The sequence below is a fragment of the Nycticebus coucang genome, chromosome 7, assembly GCF_027406575.1.
Source record: "Nycticebus coucang isolate mNycCou1 chromosome 7, mNycCou1.pri, whole genome shotgun sequence".
In the NCBI taxonomy this organism is placed as follows: Eukaryota; Metazoa; Chordata; class Mammalia; order Primates; family Lorisidae; genus Nycticebus; species Nycticebus coucang.
In genome coordinates, this window is record NC_069786.1 from 64339426 (window position 1) to 64358879 (window position 19454).

The following is a 19454-nucleotide window of genomic DNA, read 5'->3' on the forward strand; positions in this document are numbered from 1 at the left end:
ACCGGAAGTGGCAGGTTCAAACCTGGCCCTGGCCAAAAAAAAAAAAAAAAAAGATGGGTGTGAACATAACTTCCCAAAGTTCTAGGTAGCCTAGTACTAGATTTGATTTCTCTGTTATGAAAACCTGGGGATGGGAAATTCACATTCATACACATAAGCTCATTTATTAACAACAAACCTTTATTTATCACAGTTCCAAAGACTGGAAAGTCCAAGATCAAGATATCAAGAGAGTCACTATCTGGTCCATAAATGGTGCTTCCTGGCTGTGTCCTCACACTGTACATGGGGCAAGGCAGCTTTCTGGGGCCTCTTTTATAAAGGCACCGATCCCATGCATACGGGTTTAGCCCTCGTGACCTTATCACCTTCCCTACACCCCCCTACCTCTGAATACCATGACATTGATGATTAGGTTTAAACACATGAATGAGGGGGCAAGGAGGCCTGCAAAAACACTCAGAGCATCTCAAGGTAAGTAAAAATGACCATGAGATCTACCTTGTGTAGTGCAGTAGTTGCTTCTAGAAAGCTCCTCAGAAAGCAAAGGTTTTGAAAATCAGCATTTTTAATACTACATTAAGAGTAGCCAGTATTTTTTTTAATTCCTGAAATAAATGGATTTACAGGAGCCACCCCAAAGTGACCCGTTTGATATGAATTTCTATTTACTTAAAATAGTATCTCTCATTAATTCCAGACAAACAGGCTTAGTCACTTGCCAGACAAAGCACCAAGCTCTTCCAGACAACACAACAACATCAAATAGGCAAGTAAAATGCTTTGTTGTAGGAAAAGCTTGACCTCCACGTAACCACACCCCTTCCATCACACAGTGCGGCAAAACCTATCACATTTACCAGGGTATCCTTTCTAGGGTTACTGTCAGACTCAGACACATAGTCTCTCTAAGCACAGAGGACATGACATGAAGAAAACCATTATCTTTTAAGCCCTGCGTAGCTTCACTGCATCAACAAACCTCAAATTCTCCGGTTGGAACAGAGTAGCAATTGTATCACAACTGAGCTTATTTCTGCACCACAAGATGACTAAGATGACTGCCTCTCCTATCCCCTGGAACCTTACCGGTGACACTGTGTGTTTCAACTTGAAGGAGCAAAGAAGAAGAGGGTGCTAAATCTGTCCCCTAGCTTACAGTGGAGTCGGTTTATGGCAGGACGTAGACAAACTCCTGGCTGCTATTGGTATTCCTCTCCAAACGCAGGTCACTTAAAGCCGATCTAGGGTTCTCCTCTAGAAATCCCAGAGGTGCGGGCTGACAGGCCCTGCAGTCAGGCTGCCTGAACCTGAAGCCTGGCTCCACCACTTTACTACATGTGAGTAGGCCAGTTTAGTTCCCCACACTGTACCCTACTTTCTCAGCTGTAAAATGGGTGTAATAGTACCTTCCCCGTAAGGTTACCAGGAGGACTGAGTCCTTAGGACCTGCAGGCTGGCCTGGCACATAGGAAGTACTCAATCCACATTAGTTACTGATTCTATATCCACGGTCTATAGAAATGTGCATCCTTCCCACAGAATTTGTACTACAGTAAACAGAACCAAGCATATTAGCCTATTCACCACACTTGTTAGCTGCATAACAAAGCAAGGGTTTCTCATGGTCTAAACCAGGCCCTTTCATCTCCTCTTTTCCAATAAAATGTTCTGAGAAAGAAAATTTACATACTTTATACAATGAGTGATTTTTTTTTAATTATGTTTTCTTTTAGGATAACAAAAATGCCCTTTCTTAAAAACAATGCAATGCTGGGCACAGCTTAGAGTAAGATTAACAGCAACTTAGCTTCCAAATTTCATAATTAGTAAGTATTACCTTTTCGTAACTTACAAACTCCTTAGAGCTGAACCTCTTGCAAGAAAAATTTGGGGTAAACATAATCCAGTCAGCGCAGAGGAGTATAGAGTGATCCTGTCAACTGTAGTAACCACAGTAATGATACTAGCAGCAGTAAATGTTTGTAATCCTAGCACGCTGGGAGGCCAAGGCAGGTGGATTGCCCTGAGCTCACAGGTTCAAAACCAGCCTGAGCCAGAGTAAAACCCAGTCTCTAAAAAATAGCTAGGCGTTGTAGTGGGCGCCTGTAATCCCAGCTACTCGGGAGGCTGAGGCAACAAAATCACTTCAGCCAAAGAGTTTGAGGTTGCTGTGAGCTATGAGGCCGCTGAGACTCTGTCAAAAAAAAAAAAAAAGAAAGAAAGAAAGAAAAAAAATTTAACTAACAGACTAAATAAATGCCATGCTTAAAAAAAAAAAAAACAAAAAACTGCAATGTACATCATAATATTCTCAAGATAGCAATATATATTACCTTTCTTTAAAGAAATGAATGAAAAATAAACTTCTCCCCTGCCTAATTTTCAAACTACAGGGCCTAAGAGGCATAAAAATACAAAGGAAAAGGGCAAAAACAGTCCAGGTAAAACAATGTATTATTTGTCTAAAGAAAATAGGTAGTAACAAAAAGGGACAAACTCACTCCCACCATTTCTGTGAGTCTCTACTTTCAACTCTTCCACCCACCTCCCCTACTTCACTCACCAGACAACAATGCCAGCAAAAGACCCAAAGATTCCTGGTCCTAGTGTTTGTCCAAAGAATGACCAACAGCCTGACCACGAAAGTCAATCTCGTGTAAAATGAGGATGGCAATAACCTCTCCCTGTTCCAAGGAGACATTAATAATGCTTTATGGCAATAACCTTACTTTACAGTTAAAACTTTAAAAGTTGAAATCTTAAATAGTGTATAAGTTTAATGTCGTACTCAGGTCAATGAGTATGAGAAAAATTTAACATGAATTCTAGAAAGCTACAGCTTCAGAGATGTTGAAACAGCACATTCAAATGAGCCATCACACATCTGGGAAATGGCAATTCCAGTTTGTTATTACACAAGCATAAAGTCACATACACAGAAAGGGCACCGAGGATGGCCCACACGGCCAGGCACAGAGGTTCATTTAACCCCCAGCACCGCCCTGCATGTGGGTGCTTTCTGCAGACGCCCTCTGAACCCAGCAGCACCTGCAGTGCAGCCACATTCTAGGTCACACTCAACACCACCCACAGTGACGAAAACCCAAAGGCTTCAGATGGAAAGAAAAGGTCAGGGTATCCTACCTCAGGGAATTCCTACAGGGAAAAAGGAAAGGACAATGTGTTCCAGAAGGCCCAGAGAAAGGCTCGGATCATTAATCTGACAAGGATATTGGGATGAGGTGACTGGCAGAGTTTCAAGTAACAGAGTAAGACGGGGGAGAACTGCCTTCACATTTCCCAGGCAGTTCCCAGCTATTTTGACCCTCTTAAAGAGAAATTATCATTTCATCATAAAAGTTACACCTTGTCAGCTTAGAGTAAGATTAACGGCAAGTTAGCTTCCAAATTTCATAATTGGTAAATATTACCTTTTTCGTAACTTACAAACTCCTCAGAGCTGAACCTCTTGCAAGAAAAATTTGAGGTAAACATGATCCAGTCAGCACAGAGGAGTATAGAGTGATCCTGTCATAACCACAGTAATGATACTAACAGCAGTAACAGTAACCACAGCAAAGGTGATATTTACTGCCTGCCTACTATGTGCCCGCCACAATTAAGATTATCAAACCTTGACTTCACAAAGTAAGATGATGTGGGTTATATTTTTATCTTCCTTTAATGCAACTGAGTCTAAAGGAGGTTTGGTAACTTTCCTAAGGTCAGAAAGCTCCTAAGTGGTGGCCTAAGAATTTCAGTCAAGCCTGTTATAACACAAGAGCTGGGCTTTTTTTTTTCTTCTTCTTGAGACAGAGTGTCACTATGTCGCCCTTGGTAGAGTGCCGTGGCACCACAGCTCACAGCAACCTCAAACTCTTGGGCTTAAGAGATTCTCATGCCTCAGCCTCCAAAGTTGCTGGGACTACATGCGCCTGCCACAACACCCAGATACTTTTGGTTGCAGTTGTCATTGTTGTTTAGCAGGTCCCGGCCAGGCTCAAACCCACCAGCCTTGATATATGTGGCCAGCACCCTACTCACTGAGCTACAGGCACCGAGCCAAGAGCCTGCCTTCTTAACTGACTACTTAGGGCTCTACAGTCCCGAGATTTTTGCCCACAGATGTTTTCAGCTGTCACTTGTATAGCTGAAGCACCTTTCAAACTGTCCCGAGCCTGTGAGAAAAGGTCCACTCATGAGAACTAGATACGGATACATGAGGCAGTAACCTAGACAGCTCAAGAACAAAATTCTCTGTCACTTTACTATTCAACGTAGTGCTGGAAGTTCTAGCCAATACAATTAGGCAAGATAAGGAAATAAAGGGAATCCAAATGGGAGCAGAGGAGGTCAAACTCTCCCTCTTTGCTGACGACATGATCTTATACTTAGAGAATCCCAAAGACTCAACCACAAGACTCCTAGAAGTCATCAAAAAATACAGCAATGTTTCAGGATATAAAATCAATGTCCACAAGTCAGTAGCCTTTGTATATGCCAATAACAGTCAAGATGAGAAGCTAATTAAAGACACAACTCCCTTCACCATAGTTTCAAAGAAAATGAAATACCTAGGAATATACCTAAGGAAGGAGGTGAAGGACCTCTATAAAGAAAACTATGAAATCCTCAGAAAGGAAATAGCAGAGGATATTAACAGATGGAAGAACACACCATGCTCATGGATGGGAAGAATCAACCTTGTTAAAATGTCTATACTTCCCAAAGCAATCTACCTATTCAATGCCATTCCTATCAAAATACCAACATCGTACTTTCAAGATTTGGAAAAAATGATTCTGCGTTTTGTATGGAACCAGAAAAAACCCCGTATAGCTAAGGCAGTTCTCTGTAACAAAAATAAAGCTGGGGGCATCAGCATACCAGATTTTAGTCTGTACTACAAAGACACAGTGGTCAAGACAGCATTGTACTGGCACAAAAATAGAGACATAGACACTTGGAATCAAATAGAAAACCAAGAAATGAAACTAACATCTTACAACCACCTAATCTTCGATAAACCAAACAAGAACATACCTTGGGGGAAAGACTCCCTATTCAATAAATGGTGTTGGGAGACTGGATGTCTACATGTAAAAGACTGAAACTGCACCCACACCTTTCCCCACTCACAAAAATTGATTCAAGATGGATAAAGGACTTAAATTTAAGGCATGAAACAATAAAAATCCTCCAAGAAAGCATAGGAAAAACACTGGAAGATATTGGCCTGGGGAAAGACTTCATGAAGAAGACTGCCATGGCAATTGCAACAACAACAAAAATAAACAAATGGGACTTCATTAAACTGAAAAGCTTCTGTACAGCCAAGGAGACAACAACCAAAGCAAAGAGACAACCTACACAATGGGAAAGAATATTTGCATATTTTCAATCAGACAAAAGCTTGATAACTAGGATCTATAGAGAACTCAAATTAATCCACATGAAAAAAGCCAACAATCCCACATATCAATGGGCAAGAGACATGAATAGAACCTTCTCTAAAGATGACAGACGAATGGCTAACAAACATATGAAAAAATGTTCATCATCTCTATATATTAGAGAAATGCAAATCAAAACAACCCTGAGATATCATCTAACCCCGGTGAGAATGGCCCACATCACAAAATCTCAAAACTGCAGATGCTGGCGTGGATGTAGAGAGAAGGGAATACTTTTACACTGCTGGTGGGACTGCAAACAGTACAACCTTTCTGGAAGGAAGTATGGAGAAACCTCAAAGCACTCAAGCTAGACCTCCCATTTGATCCTGCAATCCCATTACTGGGCATCTACCCAGAAGGAAAGAAATCCTTTTATCATAAGGACACTTGTACTAGACTGTTTATTGCAGCTCAATTTACAATCGCCAAAATGTGGAAACAGCCTAAATGCCCACCAACCCAGGAATGGATTAACAAGCTGTGGTATATGTATACCATGGAATACTATTCAGCTATTAAAAAAAATGGAGACTTTACATCCTTCGTATTAACCTGGATGGAAGTGGAAGACATTATTCTTAGTAAAGCATCACAAGAATGGAGAAGCATGAATCCTATGTACTCAATTTTGATATGAGGACAATTAATGACAATTAAGGTTATGGGGGGGAGGAAAAGCAGAAAGAGGGATGGAGGGAGGGGGGTGGGGTCTTGGTGTGTGTCACACTTTATGGGGGCAAGACATGATTGCAAGAGGGACTTTACCTAACAATTGCAATCAGTGTAACCTGGCTTATTGTACCCTCAATGAATCCCCAACAATTAAAAAAAAAAAAAAATGATGAGAGCTACCAAAGAAGGGAGGGAGGAGACAGATAAATCAAGAATAGCCAAAGATGATTAATTATCAAAACCATGGCTCGGCACCTGTAGTACACTGGTTATGGCAACCAGCCACATACACCGAGGGTGGAGGGTTTGAACCCAGCCCAGGTCAACTAAACAAGTACAACAAAAGAAAATAGCTGGGCACTGTGGCAGGCACCTGTAGTCCCAGCTACTTGGGAGGCTGAGGCAAGAGAATCCCTCAAGCCTAAGAGTTAGAGGTTGCTATGAGCTGTGACGCCACCGCACTCTACCAAGGGGCAACATAGTGAGACTCTGTCTCAAAATAATAATAATAAGGAGAAGAAGAAGAATCGAAACCAGGTGATGGGTACAAGAGGGCACATCCTACTCTTCCCTGCAATGACAGGGACAGCCCAGTACAGGGAAGAACTATCCAGCCAAAATGCCAAAAGCATCGCACTGAGAGAAATGGTGATGTCTAAAAGGATTGCTGAGACAGACTTCCATGGAAATGAGTAAAACAAAAATGAATACAAACATAGCTAGATTTTATCCCAGGCCTTTCAGGTTGCTCTGTGCATGGAAGGTGCTCACCTAGGGTGTTCATGCAATAGACATTCACTGCATCCCCTGTCCAGCAACCTCCAAGAATATGTAATATTAGGTCAGATTGAAGAACATAAGAAGATGTAGATTTCAGGAGCTCCCAATGCTTTCAGCCACTTCTTCATTAATTTTTAATTAGTATGTACAAGTTTTAAACTTTCAAACTCATCAAAAAGCCTTTTTAGGGCTAGGCCTGGTAATCTTAGCACTGTGGGAAGTCAAGGTGGGAGGATCACTTGAACTCAGAAGTTCAAGACCAGCCTAGAAAAATCATCCTGGCATCCTGTCAGGTGCCTGTAGTCCCAGCTACTTAGGAGACTGCAGCAGAAGGATCACTTGAACCCAGGACTTTGAGGTTGCTGTAAGCTCGGCTGAGCCCGGGGCACTCTAGCCTGGGGCAAGAAAGTGAGACTGTCTCAATTAATTAAAAAAAAAAAAAAAAAAAAACAGCTTTTTCAAAAGTGCTTTTCTTACAGTTACATAAACATTTTTATTATTCAATCTGAGAGGAAGAAAATATAATAAAATTGAAAGTAAAACTGTTCTTTATCAAAAGACAGTACCCTACTGGAATAGCATCTTTTATAGGATGATCTGATGAAGATTCATCGCAACAATAGGAAAATACGTTATCCTCCAGACCCAAACATTCTATAAATACTGTTATGTCGCTATGTCATGTAAAACAGGGCAGTCCAGATACATTCTTAAAAGAGATTACATTTACACACATTCATTCATTCTATATTCCTTAAAACTGTAACACCCCATAAACATGTAAAATGTGTTTTATCTTTATGGGCTTTACCTGCTATTTGTACCGAACCATCCTCACCCAGAAGAATATTACCAGCTTTCAAATCCCTATTAGAAAAAACAAACAGAGAATAAATTGTGGAGTACAGATTATTACATTGATTCACTTAGGAAGATTTTAAAATATATCATATGATGTGGCTCTTTGACATAAATATAATATTAAAATTAAATTAAAGATTTTAAAAGTTACAAGGATATACCTATCATTTAATCCTGGGGGACACTTAGGATTTTAGTGACAAATAATTTCCATGATATCATCCATATTTAATTAAATTACTGGTGAGTAGACTATTTTATGTTTCAGAGTTAGACACTGTCCATGAACTCACAATCCAGTCATTTCATAGAGTATTAAAGCACTGTCTACGTAGAGCTACTCTACTTCCACTTAAGTTTATCTGTGGTGCAATTCCATATTAATTCCATCTCCCTTGGAGAAATGAATTCTATCATCTCCTCTGGGGATATACCAATTACAAATACTCATTATAATATTATATTTCTTTACTATATAGAAGCTGTATACAAGTAATCTTAACACTTAAAGAAAAATGAGAATTTGTAATTTATAGATTTGAATTCTAAAGTATTCTCTTTTCTAATTATTGAAAAATATAGTAGATATCATTAAATATATAGCTCACTTATAGTTCAGCGTAGGACGATTACACTATTAGTATTATTGGGAAATGGTTATTTACTTGCAAAATTTGTAACAAAAATCCCTAAGAGCCCAAGTAGCACTAACTCACCTGAAACATCAGGCACTCACTTTCTATGCTGTTTGTCTATTTAAAAAATTGGCATTTTATGTCACAAAAGAAGATAAAATTAGTGCCACTTCCTTTGCTCTCACTACTGTGTTGAAAATAATTAACATATCACAATGTCTAGAACAGAAGTGCCTGTATCAGAAAGCTAGAGATGCTATCCAGTTCAACTGAACATACTTTAAGAGGAGTTATGTTAATTAATTTCTTAAATGAGTTCACGTAGTATCTTTTACATTCTGCTCTTATTTCAGTGAAAGCAAATAAAGCAATCCCAAGGATACCAATATAATTCATCAAAACTAGTTCTTTTTTTTTAATTTTAATTTTAATTTTTACAAATACATGTGTTAATTAGGTTTCCATTTTTTCGCCTTCACAAAATTAAAGACTTAAAATTTAATAACAATAACAATGTTTAAGATAAGGATTAGAAACAAAAACCTTGTAAAGAACGAATGAACATAAATACATTCAGAAAAGGAATCAGACAATTGCTTCATCGAAATATTAAGCAATAATAATATAATAATAATGCAAAGAAAGTAACATTCACATTGTCAAATTAAGAGTATGTCTATTATAGAATTCTTTGACTCTGAGATTCAGTATGGAGTCATCAGTTAACTTCTTATTTTTTTTTAAGTATCAAAAAATAGACAACTAATATTTATAAATAAAAGTAAAAGATAATTTCAAAAAAACAGATCATGCTAAATCTTATAGACAGTAGAAAAAGAAGAAACACATCAAAATCATTCTACTTGATCTGGGTACACCTGATATTAAAATTGGAGAAAATAAATTATTATAAAGGAGAAATTACAAATATATGTCACTATAAGGAGGATACAATATCCTAAACAACATATTCTTCTGTTTCTTTCTTAAGCTCTTTTTCTCCCCAACTAGTCAGCCTACCTAAGTTAGAGTGAAGTCAATACCTCCCTTCTGTATGCATTTCCTTGACATTCTTTACAAACCAGGGCTAGAGAGATGAACGGGTGAATTTAAACATCTCTGTAGCTGCCATACCTGTGAATCTGACCATTTCTGTGTAGATAGTCTAAGCCTTCCAAAACCTCTTTAAGAATTGTTGCTATTATTGCCTCTTCCAGAACTCCGTTCTTATGTTCTCCTCGGTTGACAATGTATTTTATGATATCCAACATTGAACCTAAGTGGACAAACAAAAGAATTGAAAAAAGTAACTTACTTTTTTATTTTTTTTTGTATAGTTTTTGGCCAGGGCTGGGTTTGAACCTGCCACCTCCAGCATATGGGCCTGGCGCCCTACCCCTTTGAGCCACAGGCGCCGCTCCAGGAAAAAGTAATTTTATAAACACCTTCATTACCTTTTCAGGGTAAAACGCCACCATTTAGGGAAAACTAAATGGGAATACTGAAGTACTAGTTTTTGTTGTTTAGTTGATACAAACATTCCCACAATGTACAACAACTGAAGGGCAGCCCCAGGACCAGAAACACTAAATTCAGGTTTGCAAGGCATTTTCAGGGTGCACTTAGCGAGGAGGTTCTGGATCAGGAACCAGACCACTGCATGGTTAGTCCCTTTGCCCTAGACATACAACCAGTCCCAGACTTTGAAAAGGGTTCAAGAGATCTGAACTGACAAAGGAGGAGTAGGAAGCCAGGAGAAAGGCAGGAGTAAACCGCAGAAAGAAAGAACCCACGTCTTCCCCAAGACTTAAATCCCAGGTGGGAGGGGGAAACTATGAAACTGCTAAACCTCTCTTTATACCAGAAGATTCCTTCGCATGACCGTACAGTCTATTTTCATCTACCTGATGCCTGATGTACTGACACCTACAATAAAGAAATAAATACCTAAAGACCCAGTCCTTGGTTACTGTATACAGAGCAGTATCCTTGGCAATGTGAATTCATGTTTCAACACATATTAATTAATATTCCAAACCTCTAGGTCATTTTAAAAGCCATAACTACCTGGGGGTTCAACATTTCTGAAGAGTTAACAAACAGCTTACCTCAGGACCTGAATTTGGCTCTAGGCTCTTTATAATTAACTAAGAGGATTGAGTTTCCCTGTCAGATTATTCCTCCACCAGACGAGCTGCCTGCCCCTCATTAAGAGAGCCAATGTAATGAAATATAATAGAAGAAAACAAATCCATATTGTACTTCCCCCCTCAGAGAGAAAAAAATCTGATCATTCATTGACTGTTGGATTTTTGTGTCGTTTAGAAAGTGATAATTCCAAAACCATTTTATAAGGATGTACCCTACCAGGCAAGTATGCATTTCTGGCCAGCTAAAGGGAAATGAACAGGAGTCCACATCTGCCTACATTCTCCTTACCTGTGGAAACCTGTTTAAAACCTGTTCCTCTTACCGAAAGCCCAGAGAGACTATGCTGACCTCTTTTAAAAAGTCAGTAAAATTTTCTATCAGATCCTCCTCATAAAATAGGACAAGAGGATATTCTCAAGTTTATAAAAGTAAGAGGTTAATTAAGGTAAAATCTTCAGCTTGACCAGGGTGGTATGTGAGACTATTTGAGGTCTCAGGTCACCAAAATTTCTCATTTCCTCATAATTGGCGGAACCCCGCAAGAGGAACATCAGCTAAGACCATCTTGTTGGCAAAGCATAACCCTCTGCAGAACCGAGGGCAGGCCCAACAGTCGGCACTGCACTGAGGCGGCTTCCTTTTTCCTTCTATTCTTTCTTATTCTTCTTCTCTCTTTTAATTAAAAACCAAAGTAGTCACTCAAGGAGATGATGACTAATAGAATTGAGTAAGATGAGGAACAGAGCAGAACTAAGTTGTCCCAGGCTTCCCTCCTGAGACCTACACAAGCACACCCAAGCCAATGACAAGGTCTTCATCACCTCATTCTTGGGCCTTTACTTGATCCAAGAGAGTCTCTTAAAAAAAAAAAAAAAAAAATTCTCTGGTCTTGGGATTTTGTGACATGGGCTAATCTTACTGGAGTTAGATATCTCAAAGTAGTTTTGATTTGCATTTCTCTGATGATTAAGGATGATGTGCATTTTTTCATATGTCTGTAGGCCGTGCGCCTGTCTTCTTCAGAGAAGCTTTTCTTCAAGTCCCTTGCCCGACATGCAATGGGATCACTTGTTCTTTTCTTGCTTATACGTTCGAGTTCTCTGTGGATTATGGTTATTAAACCTTTGTCAGAGACATAACCTGCAAATATCTTCTCCCATTCTGAGGGCTGTTTCCTTGCTTTACTTACTGTGTTCCTGGCTGTGCAGAAGCTTTTTATTTGATCAAGTCTCAGTAGTGTATTTTTGAAGCTGCTTCAATTGCCTGGGGGGGTCCTCCTCATAAAATACTTGCCCAGACTGATTTCTTCAAGAGTTTTCCCTGCATTTTCTTCTAGTATTTTTATAGTTTCATGTCTTAAGTTTAAATCTTTGATCCACTTAGTTAATGGTGAAAGGTGTTGGATGTGGAGAAAAGGGAACACTTCTACACTGCTGGTGGGAATGCAAATTAATACATTCCTTTTGGAAAGATGTTTGGAGAACACTTAGACATCTAAAAATATTCAATCCTATAATTCCTCTACTAGGTATATATCCAGAAGACCAAAAATCACATTATAACAAAGATATTTGTACCAGAATGTTTATTGCAACCCAATTCATAATTGTTAAGTCATGGAAAAAGCCCAAGTGCCCATCGATCCACGAATGGATTAGTAAATTGTGGTATATGTACACCATGAAATATTATGCAGCCTTAAAGAAAGATGGAGACTTTACCTCTTTCATGTTTACATGGATGGAGCTGGAACATATTCTTCTTAGTAAAGTATCTCAAGAATGGAAGAAAAAGTATCCAATGTACTCAGCCCTACTATGAAACTAATTTATGGCTTTCATACGAAAGCTATAACCCAGTTATAACCTAAGAATATGGGGAATGGGGAGAGGGAAGGGAGGGAGGGGGGATGAGCGGAGGGAGGGTGATTGGTGGGATCACACCTAGGGTACATGTGAAACTTACTAAATGTAGAATATAAATGTCTTAACACAATAACTAAGAAAATGCTAGGAAGGCTATGTTAACCAATGTGATAAAAATATGTCAAATTGTATATAAAACCAGTGTATGGTGCCCCATGATTGCATTAATGTACACAGCTAGGATTTAATAATAATAATAATGTTTGGACAAGTATAGACCATCATTCCAGTGAATCTCCACAGGAAAAGATGTATCTTTTAGTAGCCCTTTCTATTAAAGGAACAAAACTTAATGATCCATTAAAAAAAATAAAATTCAAGATGTATACCTAGATTCAGCCTTAGACAGGATCTAGCCATGGGAATGTTCAACATAGGTAACAGTTATCATTGTCACTCCTTTTCTGAGAGTGATGTTAAAAGACTAAAAGAAATCAAATAGGCATGTGAAACTGCTTTGTCAATTAAACTGTAATGGCTTGCATCACTTCAGGGATCTGAGGCTATAGAGAGGAGTTATTTTCCTTTCCAAAACCAACAACAGGATAAAAATAGTGTCACATCTGGTCAACACCATGAAGAATGTAGCACACATTTCTCTCCATGTCAGATGAAACAACATTTATTGAGCACCCAGTGGACACCAGGTTCAATGAATTCAAAGTGTATTTAGATAGTTCTTTCTTCACAAAGTCCACAATCAAAATGTGCACTACTCAACACTGTGGCCATTAGTCGCGCAAGAGGCCATTTAAATATAAATTAATTAAAATGTTACGGAAACTCAGTCTCTCAGTCACAGTAGCCACATATCAAGTGCTCAAGAGTCATATGTGATTGGTAGAAAGCTGGTGGCACATGTGTAGAACATTTCCATCATCACAGAAAGTTCTAACAGCACTGAAATAATTCAGTATATTACAATGTATTAAGGATCTGAACAGTTTAAAGAAAAAGAACGGTTAACTTTTTTGAGGAGTAAACAGTGGCTACAGAAAGGATATGACATCCTACGGCTTGAGCCCAGGGAAAGGCAAGAAGAACACAGGCCAGGGCCACAGGGACCAGAGTACATTTAGCACATGGGGAAGGGGACACACATACTCTACGAAGTTAAGCTGAATTAGGAAAGGCTCTGAAGACCAGCCCTAAGACATCTGAACTTCAGTAAAAAAGCAAACTGTCAAACACAGGAATGAAGGGATCAAATCCAAAGTGTTATTCAATGTATTGGCTCCAACAAAAGGCAGGGGAAAAAATAAATAAATAACAATAAAAACCCACTTACCTCCACTTAGCAACTTCATGACCAGCCAAAGTTCATCTTTGACCACAAAAGAGGTGTAATAGGTCACAACATTTGGATGGCTGCACTGACTCATGGCTTGAATTTCTTTCTATAGAAAAAGCAAAACTATATTAGACCTACATATTTTCCAAATATTTCCAACCATCCACCCAGGACATTTACTAGGACACTACCCTTTGGTTTAGGAAATCAATGTTTACTACCTTTATACTCAACTATCTAAAAATGAAATTTTTTTTATGTTGACCATGATGTTTTTCTTTACCATGATTAAAATATTGAAAATATGGAGTGCATACTTAATAATCACTATTGGTAGATCAGACATATAAATTGCTTCAGGTGTGATATGCCATTTTAGCAAAATAGTAGGTATTTTTCTCCCACTTTACAGATGAAAAAACTGAGACTTCGAGAGATTCGTGAACACCTAAAGATCAAACAGGTGATTGCAGTCAGGTGATTGCAGTCAGGCGATTGCAGTAATGGTCTCTAACCCCATTGGTATACACCAGCTGAAAGGAATTCTTCCAAATGATACTTTTACTCTTTCTTTTACATTTTACTTTTTTAGGGGGAACATTTAAAAAGTTGAAATTCTATAAAAACAGAACAACTTGGTGATATGAAGAAGAAATGTCCCTAGGCATGGCCCTAGGGCCTAACGTTTATTTTCAGTATAATCATTAAAGTAATGTGGTTAAAATTACAATGAAGTTTGTTTATTTTGTTTAATTTGGAAATAATTCTTGAGCTATAGAGGCAAACTGTATTAGACCCGCATACTCAACAAATATTTTTAACCATCCACCCAGGACATTTCCTAAGAAGTTTCCTGCCCCACAAATATGAAGAGATGGGACGGAAACCCCCCTCCCCCAAAATAAAACTATAAAAATGAAAAAAAAAAACTCATGTTTAAGCATCTACCAGAAATTTTATCATATTGCTATATGTCCTTTGTTATCTCCCCACAAATATTATTTCTCCTATAAACAGTACTGGGGATAAGCAGGAATTGTGTTCAACAAAGCAATGGATCTTTCAGAAAGCACTTAAGAAGGGCTGCACTCTCGGTCACAGCTGGATGGATTACTCGGGCAGGTTATCCTATGCCTTTGAGCCTCAGTTTCCCTTTCTGTAAAATGAGATTTATACTACCAACTACATCAAATCATTGTGGAATAAGCAAAATGAGTTTACATACAACTCCTTGCAGGGTGCTGGGCACATAACACACATGTGAAAAGGCTAAGTTAGCATCTCCAAGGTCTTCATTCCTTCTTGACCACTCATCTCACAGGTGTCTCAAGTGTCCCAAGTCCTGACTACGCCTCAAGGGCACAGAGAGACAGACCCTGCCAGCAGCATTCAACTTTTCCTACAGAAAAATCACGCGACACACTCATTTGCCCTGCTGGCTCACCGCCGGGAGAGCTCCCTGTCATGTACAGGCAGGTCATTCGGTCGGGAATTTTTAACTTTGCTCCTGATTCTACACTGTCCCGGGCTGTGTTTTCCTAATTACCTCACCCTGTGTTCAGTTTATACCACCTTGTCATATTTCACGTATCCTGGTAGGCTGCCTCAAACTCTTTTGGGATAAAGAGTCTAAAGATGCACTTATTACAAAGGGTTATCTTTGTACTAAGAACAAAGAGAAATAATATAAGAACTAGGAAAAAGTTAGAGCCGGTTTTTTATTTTCTCCCTGAGACCATGAGATTGACGAAGCACTAGAGGAACAATTCTTTGTTACGGAAAGAGAAGAGTTTAAATGGATTCTGAATTCAAAACATTAAACCATGTTTAATCAAATTAGCACGTCTGCACAACTGATGTAAATGCCAAATAAATTCTTTATCTGACAATGGTGGCAAAAATATCCCACCACGTGAATATCCCATTCACGTCTACTCAGTGAAGAACTCAGACCTCCTCAAGCTCCAGCGACAGGTGCGTGTGCGCAGCTCCATCCGAGGCATTACTAGGTCTGACTTTATTCTACAGCAGTAGATCTGAACCACGGCTGCACACTGAAATCACCAAGGCAGTGCTGAAAAACCAACATCTGGGTCCCAGCCCCAGGGAGGCTGATGTAAATTGGTTTAGGATACAGCCTGGGAATGAAATTTTCCAGAGGCTCCCAGGTGATTCTAATGTGCAGCCAAGTCTGAGAATTCCTGCTTTCAAGTTAACCACTGAAGCATTTTCCTTTCAATGAAATGGTGAGACAGAAACATGCAGCCTAGCTCCCAGGCACATTTCCACACTGCAATTTAATCTCAAAAGGAAATCGATATATGTGATTTACAAATACTGTCAAATGAAACATGTGTTTCCAAATGCAAGAGATGACCAAAACATCTTTAAAATGTATGCAATACCCTGGTAGCATTTAAAGAATTCCATAAACGGTATGAGGGTAACCAGGCTAAATAAAACCTTTCTAGAATATTATTTTCCAGCGTTCACTTCTATAACACGAGCTTTGTTACAAAAGACAGCCTAATATTCATAACAACCAAATACTGTAAGTAGCAGGATTAAAAAATTAAAAAATAGAGTGGCGCCTGTGGCTCAACGGAATAGGGCGCCAGTCCCATATGCTGGAGGTGGTGGGTTCAAACCCAGCCTCAGCCAAAAACTGCAAAAAAAAAATAATAATAATTAAAAAATAAACTTCAGCAATTTCAAATGTTAGTGAAGAAATGTAAGAAAAATGCTAGCAGAGCTCTTACAAGAGCAATGTATTTTTCTGTACTGTCATTTTCAATCATGAAAAATGTTACTCTGAGCTTTTTAACTATTAAAAATCAAACACCATTTATGCAGCACACTCTTGCCTCTTTTAAAGGAAACGTACCAGCAGAGCAGAGAAAAAAACCTATTCAAAGAATGAGACAAATGTTGTCCTGTACCACTTAGAAATGAATCAATAAATATCCCTTGCCACTTAGCTCTGTGATTATTTTTATGTGATTTGGTACCTGAATTTATCCAATTATAGTCCAAATGAAGGCAGGATTAGAAATAGGATATTTTGAAGACAGGGAAACATTAAAATTTTTATAATTTTAAGAAATTAGGGAAGGGAAGCATAAATGCAATGATAGTTTCAAGCAGTGTTTGTAGATAAGGTTTGTTTGGCTCATTTTTTGTTGTTGTTGTTATTGTTGCTGTTGTTGTTGTTTTGGAAGAGAGTGTTGCTCTGTCATCTGCTTGGGCTAGAGTGTGACATGACATCAGCCTAGCTCACAGCAACCTCCTACGTTCAAGCACTCCTCCTTTGTTAGCCTCCAGAGTAGCTGAGACTACAGGTGCTCACTACAATGCCTGGCTAATTTTTTCTATATTGAGTAGAGACAGATTCTCACTCTTACTCAGGCTGGTCTCCAACTCCCAAGCTTAGGGGATCCTCCCGCCTCTGCCTCCCAGAGTGCTAGGATTATAGGAACGAGCCACCACAGCCACCTATAGATAAGTTTTTAAAACTAGAGAGAGCAGTTGTAGACATGTAAAGTGTCATGGCAAATGGAGGTCTGGAAAATTCCTCAAAAGCAGCAGGGAAAGCACCATGAGCAAACATCTACTTGCTAACAGAAGAAAAGGAACATTCCAGGGCCTACTTGCTTGGTCGGTTTATGATGTCACAAAATTGGGCACTATGCAAAAAACTGTCTTAAAAAACTAAAGAACTTTGCTTGGAAATGTAGAAGGCACTGGTACAGTTATTTTCGTCAAAGAGAAAAAGTGAGGGATAAATAATGATACTGAAATACTAAAAAGAAATCTCAAGAAGAAGGAGCCATTCTCCTTCAGAGTTAGCTAAAAAAGTTCTTCAACATAATAATGGTATCATATGGGTTCTGAAAGCTCTGAGGTTGCCATTGTGGAACTGCAATCAGACTCTATTATCAATAACTGTTTTTTGATCATTTAATTGTCTGTGACTGGGAATACTAGAAAAAGTCAAGCTGAAGGCATTTATTAAAAACAGAAATAGTTGCTCCCACTGCAGTCCCAGCTACTAGGGAGACTGAGGCAGGAAGAGCATTTGAGCTCAGAAGTTGGAGGCTGCCATGAGCCCTGATCACACCGTTGCACTCCTCCAGCCTGGGCAACAGAGGAAGACCCATTTCTAGAAAAAGGAAAAAAAGTGATAGCCAGGCCTGGTGGCTACTCAGAAGGCTGAGCTAGGAGGATCCTTTGAGTCCAGGAGTTTGAGGCCAGCCTGGGCAACACAGTGAGACCTGTCTCTTAAAAAAAAAAAAAATGAAAAAAGACAGAAACATAAAGAACTTTTCTTGTCAGCCAATACATAATGCCAGAAACCTCAAGGCCAACTTTTAGCACCACTGCTGTATTTGGCTTCATCACCAAAAGATGAGAACGTAAGGTGAGGCGTATCTTTCTCTTTCTGTGGTGTCTCCTGTCCCACGCCTGGGTACCGTGTGTCATCTGGGGTTCTGCCAGGGGAGCACCCTCCACGCGAGTGGCAAAGATGACTCCTAACACCCTTCAACCTTCTTCTTGAGTATCTCCCCGTCCTCTTTCTCAGCAGCCGCTTAATTAATTATGGAAATAAGCAAATCAAAATAAGAAAGAAGATAGCACAGGCAAGGACTAAATCGTTTGTCTCACCCCAAGCAACAAAATTTTCCAGAAGCTGTGAAGATGACAAAAGATAAAAAGGAAAGTAAGACCTTATAAAGTTCTGTTCAATCTGGAAATGCTTCCCCCATTTTCTCCTACTCTAAAAATGATTACATGCTGGGTTTCTGTTACGGAGAACAGAGAAGCCCAGAAGCATAAATGTCCTTACAATGCTACTTTCCGCTCACTTTTTGAAAAAAATAGCATGAGATGTTAAACGCATTTCTAACAAATGCAGAAAAATACGTAAAAGTAAAATTCAATTAGTATATTTAATTAATATCTGAATAAACTAGGCATGACTTTGAAATCTGATATTCTAAAAATGTAAGTTATTTTCTCCAACCAAATCATACATATTCTGAAGCTGATATGACTTTAGGGCTGTAAAAATAAATCAGTTTTGCATTAAGAATATTTTCATGTCTTTAAAATATCCAAAGCTTTTCATTTCTAATCCTGCCCTGGGTTTGGAGGTGCGGGGGATGCTATACGTGGATAAATATAAACATCAAATCATATGGAAATAATTATAAAACTAAGTGGCAAGAAACAGATGACAGTACAAAACTTAATGGCTAAGACCTGCAATGCTCAAAACAGCACCACATTCAGGGAACTGCCATAATGCCATATTCTTAGATCAATGACTCTACAACATATGAATAATTAACTTACTAATTAGAAAATTCCTAAGTTCAAAACGAATGGAAAAACACTTTCATAGATACATTCAAGAAAACACACACACATACAAAATTACACTGTTTTGAGGTCAACTTAAAGAGCTTTTTAAGCTTTTTAACCAGTATAATCAATCTACAATAAACACGATTTGTAAAAGTATTGACACAATTCCAGAAAATTGTTGAAACAGTGCAAACTATGCTTGGGGATTTTTTGTTTGTTGTTATCGTTGTGTTTTTTGTTGTTTCCTCCCACCCCCAAACTTCAATTAAAAGGAAGAAAGAGAGAGGGAAAAAGAAAAAAACTTCTGATTAGAAGA

The 19454-nt window shown here is 38.7% G+C and overlaps 1 protein-coding gene across 3 annotated transcripts in view; it reads right to left on the reverse strand.

Annotated features, from left to right (window-relative positions):
• Positions 1–19454, reverse strand: part of STK39 (serine/threonine kinase 39) — a 298177-nt gene that overhangs the window by 206101 nt on the left and 72622 nt on the right. For all 3 annotated transcript variants that reach the window (XM_053597698.1, XM_053597700.1, XM_053597699.1), the window contains exons 3-5: positions 13772–13880; positions 9542–9683; positions 7723–7778 (exon numbers count right to left, since the gene is read on the reverse strand). In XM_053597698.1, coding sequence (XP_053453673.1) covers positions 7723–7778; positions 9542–9683; positions 13772–13880 — 307 coding nt within the window. The remainder of the gene's footprint in view (positions 1–7722; positions 7779–9541; positions 9684–13771; positions 13881–19454) is intronic.